Below are 12,947 nucleotides of genomic sequence, written 5' to 3' on the forward strand. Positions count from 1 at the left end.
TAAAAAGAACAAAGCTCTGCCCACATGACTCCAGCAATAAGCAGCAGGTTCTCTTATAACATCTTCTAAAGGTATTAATGATGTATTTAAAGAATTCTATGAGAACCTGTATAGATCATCTGGTGCTTTAAATGAGGTATCAGTCCGAGATTTTTTCTCAAACATAAATCTTCCAAATTTATCTTCTGATCAGGCGGCTCTTCTTGATGCACCAATAACCAAAGAAGAGGTTAAAACTGCCATCTTAGCCATGAATACAGGGAAATCACCAGGAATGGATGGGTTTCCTGTGGAGTACTAAAAGGAATATATTGATATAATTACTCCAATACTGACAAATGTGTTTCAGGAGGCCTTTTAAAGAGGCTCACTTCCACCATCTTTTAATGAAGCACTCATCTCTCTGATACCTAAGAAAGGAAAAGATCATACAGATCCGGCTAATTTTAGACCAATCAGCCTCATCAGTGTAGATAGGAAGATATTGGCTAAGGTACTGGCCCTAAGATTGGAAACAGTCTTACCACACATTATACATATAGACCAAGTAGGCTTTATAGAGGATAGGTCTTCTACTGATAATTTGAGAAGACTCATGCACTTAATGTGGTTAAATGCCTCTAGCGCAGTGCCAGTGGCTGCTGTCTCACTTGATGCTGAGAAGACCTTTGATAGGGTTGAGTGGGGTTTCTTACACTCGGCTCTGGTGAGGTTTGGTTTTAGTTCTGGTTTTGCAAAATGGATAAAAATAATATACAGCAACCCTAAAGCGGACTGCTGGGATAGGCTCCAGCACCCCCCCTGACGGAGAAGCGGCTTAGAAAATGGATGGATGGATGGATGGATGGATGGATGGAACCCTAAAGCGTCAGTTTTGACAAACAGACTTACTTCGCCTCTTTTGGATCTTTCTAGAGGAACGCGACAGGGATGCTTGACCCTTGTCGCCTCTCTTGTTTACAATTGCGCTGGAACCCCTAGCGGTGGCCATAAGAGCAAATCCGGCCATCAGAGGAGTGGATGGTGGTGGGAGTGAACATAAGCTAATGCTTTATGCTGATGATATTCTTTTCCTGACTAGTGATCCCCAAAATTCTTTACCTGCACTAATGGACACTATTGATACATACTATAGGTTGTCTGGCTACCAAATTAATTGGACCAAATCAGAGGCAATGCCTATATCTAGGCACTGTCACCCAAAAATAATAAAAAAGTATAATTTTAGATGGATTCCTAAAGGCATGATTTATCTGGGCATTAAATTTACCTCAGAGCTAGGTGAAATGGCAACACTGAACTTTGAGCATCTCTTTCAAACATTAAAACAAACTTGGGTAAATGGGGAAAGTTAAACCTGAGTCTTTGGGGGAAGATAAATGTTATTAAAATGGTAATAACACTACAATTTGACTATATATCTATGATGTTGCCACTTAGTAACATTTTTAACCCTTGTATTATGTTGAGAAAAAAATACATATATTATGTTGTGGGTCATTTTGACCCGTATTATGTAAAACCACTCAAAACAGTCAAAAATGAAGTTAAACCAATAGGAACTTTATTTTAGATCATACAAACATTTAGAATAGATGAGAAGAGATATACAATTCCATTTGTCGGAAAGGACAGCGTCCTCTGAATGGAACAAGGCGCTCATCGACAGTAACATGGGGGCCAGGATTATACAATAAAGGCAGGATTTTGACCCATTTATCCCAAACATCTCTGATCGCTGCAAGTTTGTCTCTCTCGCGTCGACCAGCTCTGGTGTCACGGTTGTCAAATCGGATCACACGAGAGATCATGTGAAATGTCTTCAAAGACATTGTTGCTCGGAAGATTGGCCTTCCATTCTCTTCATTCCATAGACTAGCAGTTGCTTCACCCTTTGACCTGTATACTCCAGCTAATACGAGAATTCCAATGTAAGCATGCAAGTCAGTTGGATCCAGTGACTTCCATTTTTCTTGAAAGACATGCCTCCCCTCCAAGTTGGTCATGTCAAGGATTATCTTCTCTATGGCTGGGGATATGAAGAGCTGAAATGCTGATTCAATATCATCAACTCTTGTGACAGCAAATCTTGTTGGACCAGGAGTCATTTTGATGACATTAGAAGATAACAATCTGCCTCGGCTTTGGTGTGGTGATGTTGACCATTTTATTTTACCATCTTTAGATGTCCATATCCCCTCTGTGGATGAAGATTGTGGCGTTTCTTGGTTTTCATCTGTTGAAGGGACACTAGTAGACTCGTCCTCTGAATCCTCATCATCATGGGAAAACTGACAATCTGGATCATCAATAGCATTGTCCTCTGGCTCTGAGGAATCCTCCATCTCTGAAATCTCTTCCTCTACATCAGCTGTAAATTCAGCTGTAAATCTTCTGGAGCTCATTTTTGGTGTATTTCTCAAAGAAAGGGCATGGAAAGAGTGACAAGGGCAGGGGAGAGAAAGTCCCTTTTCCATACACACCTGGTTCTGAATGGCTATTCAGAGGCAATCAAAATAAAGTACATAAAAAGACATGTACTTGTAAGATGTTTATTTTGGATTTGTACAGCTAATTTGTGTCTGGGTCAAAATGACCCGCAACATCATCTTTGTATACAAACTCTGTGCAGACACACCACGACACATCAAAGTGTCCAGATTTTACACAGTAGTTCATGACCCTAGATGAGGAAAAGTCATACAATTTCATGGACAAAAAGTAAGGATAACCTGCACTTTGGTCAACACAAAAATTGAAATGGGTCAAATTGACCCGAAACATAATACAAGGGTTAAACAATATGAAAGTGTAATCAGAGAATTTCTATGGGCAGGGAGGAAGCCCAGGTTTAAATGGAGTAAAATGTGTGCGTCCACAGAGAACGGAGGGCTTGGTCTCCCAGATGTTAGGCTATATATTTTGTCATTTGAGATGGCTAAGATAATTAACCACTGGAGGGGAACGGTGCCTAGTTTAGTGTGGGCTAATACAGAGAAAAACCTGGCAGCACCATTCCATCTAATGAATGTGCTATCCCAATGTTTAAAAAGTAAAGGGAAAGACGTAAAGCCAGTCACTAAGCATTCTCAAGAGGTCTAGACAAAGGTCCATAAATTGCATAAGATTTCACACTAAAAACAACCTTATGCTTCACTCTGGCTCAACCCAGAGGTGAAGATTGGGAAGCAGAAAGTGTTTTGGAAAAGATGGTTGGACAAGTGTATACACACTGTAAATGAGCTCTATAAAGAAGGGACATTCATGTCATTCAGACTTCAATCAGGATGGGATATTAGATAAAAGTAAATACTCAGGCATCACATCACCAAAGGATAGAGCTGCTATTCACATGTTGATGGAGGACAATGGCCTGACTGATGTTTGGCGATTGGTCAATCCTAGAAACCGGGAATACACATTCTACTCCCACTGTAATAAATCCTACTCAAGAATTGATTTTATTTGATCTCTCAGAGTCTAACCAGTGCCATCACTGATAGCACTCTCAATGCTATTTCCCTGTCAGACCACGCACCTGTTGAGTTCTGTGTAAATATACATTCAGACAGGCTTAGACGAGGCAGATGGAGAATGAACACATCTCGGCTACAGGATAAGATAATTTCTAAAGAACTTGCAGAGGACTTATCCTCATTTTTTAAAATTAATTTGGGTAGCACAGACAGCGTAGCGATGGTTTAGGAGGCATCTAAAGCATACATTAGGGGTAAAATGATTGCACAGACTTCAAAAAGGAAAAAAGAGCACAGTATTAACAAACTGGAAGCAGAAATAAATAGCATGGAAAAAGATTTGGCCAGACATTACTCTGAAAGCTTATTTAAAAACATTTGTAAATGTAAGTTTCAAATTCATGACATTTTCAATAAAACAGCAGAATATGCTATGTTCAGACTTTCAACACGATTTTATGAGTCAGGAGAAAAGACTGGCAGACTTTTGGCCAGACAGTAAAAAGAACAAAGCTCTGCCCACATGACTCCAGCAATAAGCAGCAGGTTCTCTTATAACATCTTCTAAAGGTATTAATGATGTATTTAAAGAATTCTATGAGAACCTGTATAGATCATCTGGTGCTTTAAATGAGGTATCAGTCCGAGATTTTTTCTCAAACATAAATCTTCCAAATTTATCTTCTGATCAGGCGGCTCTTCTTGATGCACCAATAACCAAAGAAGAGGTTAAAACTGCCATCTTAGCCATGAATACAGGGAAATCACCAGGAATGGATGGGTTTCCTGTGGAGTACTAAAAGGAATATATTGATATAATTACTCCAATACTGACAAATGTGTTTCAGGAGGCCTTTTAAAGAGGCTCACTTCCACCATCTTTTAATGAAGCACTCATCTCTCTGATACCTAAGAAAGGAAAAGATCATACAGATCCGGCTAATTTTAGACCAATCAGCCTCATCAGTGTAGATAGGAAGATATTGGCTAAGGTACTGGCCCTAAGATTGGAAACAGTCTTACCACACATTATACATATAGACCAAGTAGGCTTTATAGAGGATAGGTCTTCTACTGATAATTTGAGAAGACTCATGCACTTAATGTGGTTAAATGCCTCTAGCGCAGTGCCAGTGGCTGCTGTCTCACTTGATGCTGAGAAGACCTTTGATAGGGTTGAGTGGGGTTTCTTACACTCGGCTCTGGTGAGGTTTGGTTTTAGTTCTGGTTTTGCAAAATGGATAAAAATAATATACAGCAACCCTAAAGCGGACTGCTGGGATAGGCTCCAGCACCCCCCCTGACGGAGAAGCGGCTTAGAAAATGGATGGATGGATGGATGGATGGATGGATGGAACCCTAAAGCGTCAGTTTTGACAAACAGACTTACTTCGCCTCTTTTGGATCTTTCTAGAGGAACGCGACAGGGATGCTTGACCCTTGTCGCCTCTCTTGTTTACAATTGCGCTGGAACCCCTAGCGGTGGCCATAAGAGCAAATCCGGCCATCAGAGGAGTGGATGGTGGTGGGAGTGAACATAAGCTAATGCTTTATGCTGATGATATTCTTTTCCTGACTAGTGATCCCCAAAATTCTTTACCTGCACTAATGGACACTATTGATACATACTATAGGTTGTCTGGCTACCAAATTAATTGGACCAAATCAGAGGCAATGCCTATATCTAGGCACTGTCACCCAAAAATAATAAAAAAGTATAATTTTAGATGGATTCCTAAAGGCATGATTTATCTGGGCATTAAATTTACCTCAGAGCTAGGTGAAATGGCAACACTGAACTTTGAGCATCTCTTTCAAACATTAAAACAAACTTGGGTAAATGGGGAAAGTTAAACCTGAGCCTTTGGGGGAAGATAAATGTTATTAAAATGGTAATAACACTATAATTTGACTATATATCTATGATGTTGCCACTTAGTAACATTTTTAAACAATATGAAAGTGTAATCAGAGAATTTCTATGGGCAGGGAGGAAGCCCAGGTTTAAATGGAGTAAAATGTGTGCGTCCACAGAGAACGGAGGGCTTGGTCTCCCAGATGTTAGGCTATATATTTTGTCATTTGAGATGGCTAAGATAATTAACCACTGGAGGGGAACGGTGCCTAGTTTAGTGTGGGCTAATACAGAGAAAAACCTGGCAGCACCATTCCATCTAATGAATGTGCTATCCCAATGTTTAAAAAGTAAAGGGAAAGACGTAAAGCCAGTCACTAAGCATTCTCAAGAGGTCTAGACAAAGGTCCATAAATTGCATAAGATTTCACACTAAAAACAACCTTATGCTTCACTCTGGCTCAACCCAGAGGTGAAGATTGGGAAGCAGAAAGTGTTTTGGAAAAGATGGTTGGACAAGTGTATACACACTGTAAATGAGCTCTATAAAGAAGGGACATTCATGTCATTTACTGAACTTGAAGATTTCTGGAAAAGTTTCAGTCAGACAGACTAGCCAATCCAATTGTTGACTATCTAGATAACCCTTTTAACCATAAGGCATCAATATTTTATAAAAACTCAATTTATTTAATTAGTAACACATGTGATCATTTAAGAATAATTTAGCAGAGAGACCTTAAATGTGGAATTAGTGAGGATGCCTGGGGTCAAATCATAGCACAAAATGGCAAATATGTCAGAGAAGCTAGAGGGAAATTTATCCAACATAAAATTCTGCACCGGTATTATTGGACACCTTGTAGGCTCTTCAAAACAGGACTAACAAACAGTAGTTCATGTTGGAAGTGTGAAAAAGTCTTTTGGGAGATAAAACAGAAACCCCAACTCTAACAAAAAGGGCATGTTCAGTTCTGATGGTGGGGATAACCACAGCCGCTAGAGTCATATTAAGACATTGGAAAGCACCCACATGTCCAACACTCCAAGAGTGGAAAATCCTAATGAGTGAGACCACATCATATGAGGTTATGTTAGCCAGAATAAGGGGCAAAGGGCCTGTGGAACTGGGAATTTGGGATTATTTTATGGAATATCTCACTTCTGACTAACAGCGTGATTATGAGACAAGAACTAAGAGATGTTTGTATCTTTTTGATAAGTGGCCTTCCTTCCTCTGTTTTCTATATGATGTACCATACGAGCTTTTGTTTACTGTGTTTAAATAAAAGACTTTAATTACAAAAAAAAGAGCGTATGAAACATCACCTTTAATGAAGAAATGTTAAAGATAATTAAAAGCTTTGAGCCGCTGTGTTAGACTGATGTGTCTGTGTCTGCGTGTTGTGCTCAGTAAACAATGTTACTCCATTTTCTTAATGAACCTTTGATCCTGAACTCAACCCACTGGCTCAATCACCCATAAACCCCCCCCAAATGTTCCCACCCACCTATAGCCAGGAACACGTCCTCCAGACAGCCGGACATCTCCCTCTTAATGCTGTCCTCAATGTCACGGCCAGAGATCTGCTGATACTCCTGAAAAACTGCAGCAGGCGGAGCAAAGAGAATACAAATTAGTTAATTAATGTAAGACCATGTTTACACCTTCACACCACATGGGGCAGTATACTGTACACTACTGAACACTTTACACCACAAGGGGCAATATACTGTACACTACTGAACACTTTACACCACATGGGGCAGTATACTGTACATTACTGAACACTCACACCACATGGGGCAGTACACTGTACACTACTGAACACTTTACACCACATGGGGCAGTATACTGTACACTACTGAAACCTTTACACGACATGGTGCAGTATACTGTACACTACTGAACACTTTCACACCACATGGGGCGATATGTTGTACACTACTTAAGACTTTCACACCACTTGGTGCTGTACACTACTGAACATTCCACCCACACGGGGCAGTAAACTGTACACTACTGAACACTTTACACCACATGGGGGCAGTATACTGTACACTACTGAACACTGCCCATCTGTCTGTCTGTCTTTTCTGTAATGAGTACCTTTCAGTAAATGGTTTCTGTTCCTCACACAGAGGACGGTGAGGAATTTGACCTCGTCTGTTCCCCAGCGAGCTTCACCTGCTTCGTAAATCTCCTGTAAAACACATGTTACAGTCAACTCCACAAACCAGTGAGAAAAGTATCTACTTTTTACTTTTAACTTTTAGTCCTGTTGGACCAAACCTTTCTGTTCCACCTTAAATAGTGTAGTTGTAATACTGTGGTACTGCATTTAAGGTGGAACAGAAAATGTGAATGAGAAGCCAGTTAGTTGGGAGTAGTAAGTGAAATGTCTGTGCTCACCTTGGCATCCTGTTTGGCTAAAGCCTCATCTACAGTAGTGCTTTCATCTCTACCTGCCTGTAAACAAACAAACAAACAAACATCAACACAGTTGGGCCTCTTTCACTGAAATGCAAAATTGTTTCACTGCCTACAAAAAGTTTGTCGTCTTCTTGACTTTTTCTGCTTTTATTTTCAAATAAGCAATAAATCCCTGTAAGATTTAACACATAGTATTTTACACTAGCATTTAAAATTTTAATGAATATTTATTTAGGCTGTTTAATTATTTTGAATATTACTGATATATTTTCTCTTTGGTAAAGAGGTTGTATAAACTGTGCATTTTGACATTTCATATATTCTTATTATGTGTAGCACTTTTGTTTTAGATGTGCTTAATAAACAAAAATACTCAAAAAGACTGGCACTTATATTTACATAACATTGATTGTTTTGTTTTAAATGAACATGATTTGGCTTTAATATGGACAGTTATTGCAAACTGAACAAAGAAAACAATCATTTATATTAAACTCCAGGTGAAGATTTGAAAATCTTTTTTGCTGCAGCTTAAAATTACAATGTCTTGCGGCGCCATCTACAGTCTCCTAAACACCTCTACAGCCAAAAGTCAGAGCACCTGTCTGCAGTCAGAGCGTGCCAGTGGTTGAGTTCCTGTGGCATGTAAATTATTCTACAGGTGCATTTATTCACCAATAAGGAAAGAATAGACATGTGCAGGTGTGTTGCTGGGCTGCATTTACAATGCAAATAAACAGGAGTGCTCTGCAGACTCAGAGCAGCCCTACAGCTCGGCGACAGTGAAACAATGAGTTTAACCCTGTTTAACCCTACTGAACAATTTGTAGCTGACCATCACAACCAGATACAAACAAATGTATACAACTTATCGTTCGGCCCATTTTCCAAATTTTTCTTGCATTTTATTTTTTCTCTGACATCGACTTATGACGTGTATGTGGATTTATGTGCCAAAAAACAGTCATATTTCACATTTACCCTACATGACCACTTTCCAAACTCTCTCTATCCCTCAGAATTAAACAGGGTGTTTTTGTCGCTGTGTCTTTAAGACTGATATATGTAAATAAGCTTTGTTCTGATGGGCTGTGCCTCATTCAAAAAGCGATCCAGGCTAAAAACACTCTTTATGGCTTCAGCACAAACGGGTGGGGCTAAATGGCTGTAGGCTGAGTAGGCAGATAATATATAAAATCTTAATTTTTGCAACATCACAAAAACAGTGAATTCAAATTATGCTGTTTAGAGTCCATATACAGGCTGTATGGACTAGAGAATCTGTTTTAAAACTATTTTAATTAAAAAAGAGGACAATTATTTTTTCATGGTATGTTTTGCATAGCAACAGGTAGGCTTGTGCTAACTTCAAACTAAAAACTTAAGTATGACATCCTGTAGGATCTCTTACAGCTCAGTTAGTGGAAGACCATTTTCTTACAGAGCTCCTAATAGTAAGTATAAAAATAAACTCTCTATATAAATAATACTGTTTTTAAAATCCAGATTATTTGTTTAGGTTAGCATGTACCAAGAGGTAGTGTGGCTCATTTCCTGCTGCTTGTGTCCTTTTTTCATGTTTTAAAGTATTATGAAATTTTTTAACCAAAATATATATAAATAAAGATCAATTGTTTTGTTCTTCAAATGGGTTTACACAGCTCAATGGAGGTAACAGGATGTGTTAGTGAAAAATTAACAGCAAAATGATTTCATTTTTTAAGCTCTATAAAGAGCAGCAATATTACAGAAAGTGGGGAGCAGTGGTGTGATGGTGTATGTGATGAAGTGATGGAGTATTACCGTGAGCAGAGACACCAGAACCCTCTTAAACATTCCAGACGTGTCTCCACATATATCGTCCTCCAGGTTCCTCCCATACTCTGCCATTGTTATAAGAAAATAAAACCATTACAGTTTGCATACTCAAATAATGATGCCATTATGCAAAAAAGTAACCATAACCTTAGCAGACCATCAGACAATGAACACATACTGCGGCAGGAGCATGCATTAGGGCAGTAACATTAATAAACCTGGTGAATCTGAATTGTTGATACATTTTTAGTGCTCTATAATGTTCATATGATCCACACAGTCATTCTGAGAGGCTGTAATAAAGTAATGGCAAGGCAATGTGCTAAAATGTAAGGCTAAATGAGTTGCTAGCCTTTGTAAGACAACCACGAGAGACAGTGCCACCACCTTAGCATTGCTAACGTTACTAGGCCAGTTGCATCATAGCCTCCTTGTACCTTTTAGCTGAGTTGGACGTTTATCACAGCTTTTCTCTGTACTATTGCTGATCTATGTTCTATCTGCTCCACGGTCTGAAACTTTTTGTCCAGTGTGCAGTAGTCTTAGATGGTGAAATATTAACATAAGCACATACAAACATACATCTGCCCAGTGGTCTTTACATGGTGTGTGGTAGCCTTTAGACAACTGCAGTAGCCTTTAGAGGGCATGCAGTTGCCTTTCTGTTCCTGGACTAAACAGTTTAGAACCTCTGACCAGAACATAAGACACAGCTCTACACTCCCCTCTGGTAGAGGGACAAAGTTCAGACAGCTCATAGCTCTTAAATATGAGAATGTATAACATTAGAAAAAAGCTATATTACATATTAAAAATGCTAATTTACCATTTGATTTTTCACATTTTCAAGCCTATTAGAATATTCTCAAAAATTCTGACTCATCCCTACCACAAAGAAAGTTTGACAAAAAAAATGTGTGCACCCCATGTGAGTGTTTACCTTTACTGTAGGCTGCAGTGAGAGCTTTAATTTCCGAGCTGCTCCGAGAGGCCAGAATCTCAATGAGACACGCTTCATCTGTTCCAGCACCCTGAATATTAACATACGCATATACAAACACACATCTCAGTTATGGCTGTTGGTCCCGATCAGTCTAACATCTAAGCACATCTATGTGTTTTTAGAGGAAAGGCCGTATCACTAAACTGTAAATCACTGCTTCATGATTAAATTAACATGACAGCTCTGCAAACATAGTCAAATGTGTTAATTAATAACAGATGTTCTGTGTTACATTTACATTTACAGCAGTTAGCAGACTCTCTTATCCAGAGCGACTTACAAGAAGTGCTTTGTCTGTCTAGAGAAAGTATCTTTGCTAGTTACCAATAGGTAACTAGTGCTCTCACTAAACACATCAGAGCTTTACTGTAACCCTCATAAAACCACTTGAATTCATAAAAAATAGAACTGAACTACTGAACTTAATAAGTTTACAGACAGACAGACAGACAGTTATTTTAATAGATATAGAAACAGACTGACAGATCGACAGACAGACAGACGTTAACACTGACCTTAATGGCGTTTCTCAGCTCATATGCATCATAAAAAGGGGCCTGCATCAGCAGCCCGATCACCACTTTCTCAAAATTACCGGTCAACTCTGACTTCAGCTCATCGACCAGTTCCTGCAACGACATCAGCCAGATCATTTATTTATTTGCCTCTATCAGTTACAGTTTGCAAGACGTCCTTCGGGATGAATGAAGTAAGTATCTATCTATCTATCTATCTATCTATCTATCTATCTATCTATCTACCTACCTACCTACCTACCTACCTATCTATCTATCAATTAACTACAGTATAAACTCACACATAGTAAACAACATGGGTGAGAGAGAGAGATATGAAAGCAAGAGTAAAAAATTGTAAAAACATTTTAATAAAAACATTGTAATTACTTATTGACATTAGTCGTATCAAGGTGTTAGAGTGGATTTTCTTTGAATGTTTAAATGCTGAAACACTGATGTGTTGACAATTTTTACAAATTATTTATTTGGTTTTGCCAGATGTGTTGAATATGGCAGAACTGTTTAATATGGTTCAGTAATAAACTTTATTGTCCATTTCTGAAAATTTGTCTTTGGTTTCACCAAGTTGCACAAAATAAAAATAATAAACAGAAATAATGGAACCAGTGCCCAGTAATTCACTTTCGGAGTCAAAGACCACGCCTGTTTTATCCCCTTGTTGTGATTTCAGCACTCAAATCTCTTAGTGTGTAACTTTGCACAAAGAGAGCTTCGATATGAGCTTTTAACACCAGTTTGGAAAAGAAAATCATTATTTAGATAAAAACTGCTCTTCAAACAGTACTTTTATGGACAGAGAGAGAAAGAGAGAGAGAGTGTCCTGCACTCCATGCTGTTCCCACCCGTGTGACTCACTGTTTCTGACCAAACAGACACACACAGGGAAATCTGTTCTTTCCAGAAACTTCTGCAAACACCAGCGAGGCCAAGCTGAGACTCCCCGTACAAACATAAAGCTTCATTCTGACCCTCAACTTTCAGAGCTGGAGTTATTGTTTAACCCTCAGGAGCCACAGAATCTGTCTCTAAAACAGATCAATATTGCCGTTTAACCTGTTAGCTGCTCTCCATCAGTCAATGATTAACATCTACATCCGTTTCTATGTGCCACTCCCTTTGCAAAGCCATATGCATGACCATAAATTCATAAAAAGCATGAAAAAAGTTCACCCTGATATCTTGTTACCTTGGAAACCAAATCGCTATGCAAATACAGGAGGAATATTCCTCTATCACCTCCATCATAAACCTTGCAAATTGTGATTGATTAGTGTCTACGTACGTTTTAATCTCTGATGACACAAGTAAGCTTCATTGTTCTGTTTTCTTTCTTTATAGCATCAATAATCTCCATGTACTAAAGCGCTCACACTGTAAAATCTCACTGTAAAATTGTTTGCATTACTCTCAAAGTCATTCACTGAACCGTATTAACAGTACATAACAGTACAAAAAGCAATGTTCTATAATATGACATGATTGCTGTAGCTGTTATCCTTCCATACACTTGGTCTGCGTTTAGACTGCATTCGAATTGTATTTGTTTCTCAAATCAGATCTTTTGAGCCAACTGTCCACTCTGTCCACAATTTAGACGTCAGTAACGATGTAGCTACGCTGGTGATGCGGATTTCAAACATGCATGCAGGAGAGCTGAAGGTGCATCATGTCACCCTCCAAACTCTTTGGAACTCTCTTCATAATCCTGAATCTTTGGAGCTCTTCTTGCATCCCTGCACTTGATCACTCTGGATTTGACATCGTCATTGCTTGTTGTATTGCAAGTGAAGCAAAACACTTTGAAATCCGATTTGAGCGTCCA

General features: G+C 38.9%; 1 protein-coding gene across 1 annotated transcript in view; it reads right to left on the bottom strand.

Moving 5' to 3' along the window:
- Positions 1 to 12,947, bottom strand: part of anxa4 (annexin A4) — a 34,087-nt gene that overhangs the window by 13,978 nt on the left and 7,162 nt on the right. The window contains exons 5-10 of the mRNA XM_017718882.2: positions 11,102 to 11,215; positions 10,524 to 10,614; positions 9,569 to 9,648; positions 7,745 to 7,801; positions 7,442 to 7,535; positions 6,843 to 6,938 (exon numbers count right to left, since the gene is read on the bottom strand). Of these exons, the coding sequence (XP_017574371.1) occupies positions 6,843 to 6,938; positions 7,442 to 7,535; positions 7,745 to 7,801; positions 9,569 to 9,648; positions 10,524 to 10,614; positions 11,102 to 11,215 (532 nt within the window). The remainder of the gene's footprint in view (positions 1 to 6,842; positions 6,939 to 7,441; positions 7,536 to 7,744; positions 7,802 to 9,568; positions 9,649 to 10,523; positions 10,615 to 11,101; positions 11,216 to 12,947) is intronic.

Source organism: Pygocentrus nattereri, chromosome 18, assembly GCF_015220715.1.
Source record: "Pygocentrus nattereri isolate fPygNat1 chromosome 18, fPygNat1.pri, whole genome shotgun sequence".
Taxonomy (NCBI): domain Eukaryota; kingdom Metazoa; phylum Chordata; class Actinopteri; order Characiformes; family Serrasalmidae; genus Pygocentrus; species Pygocentrus nattereri.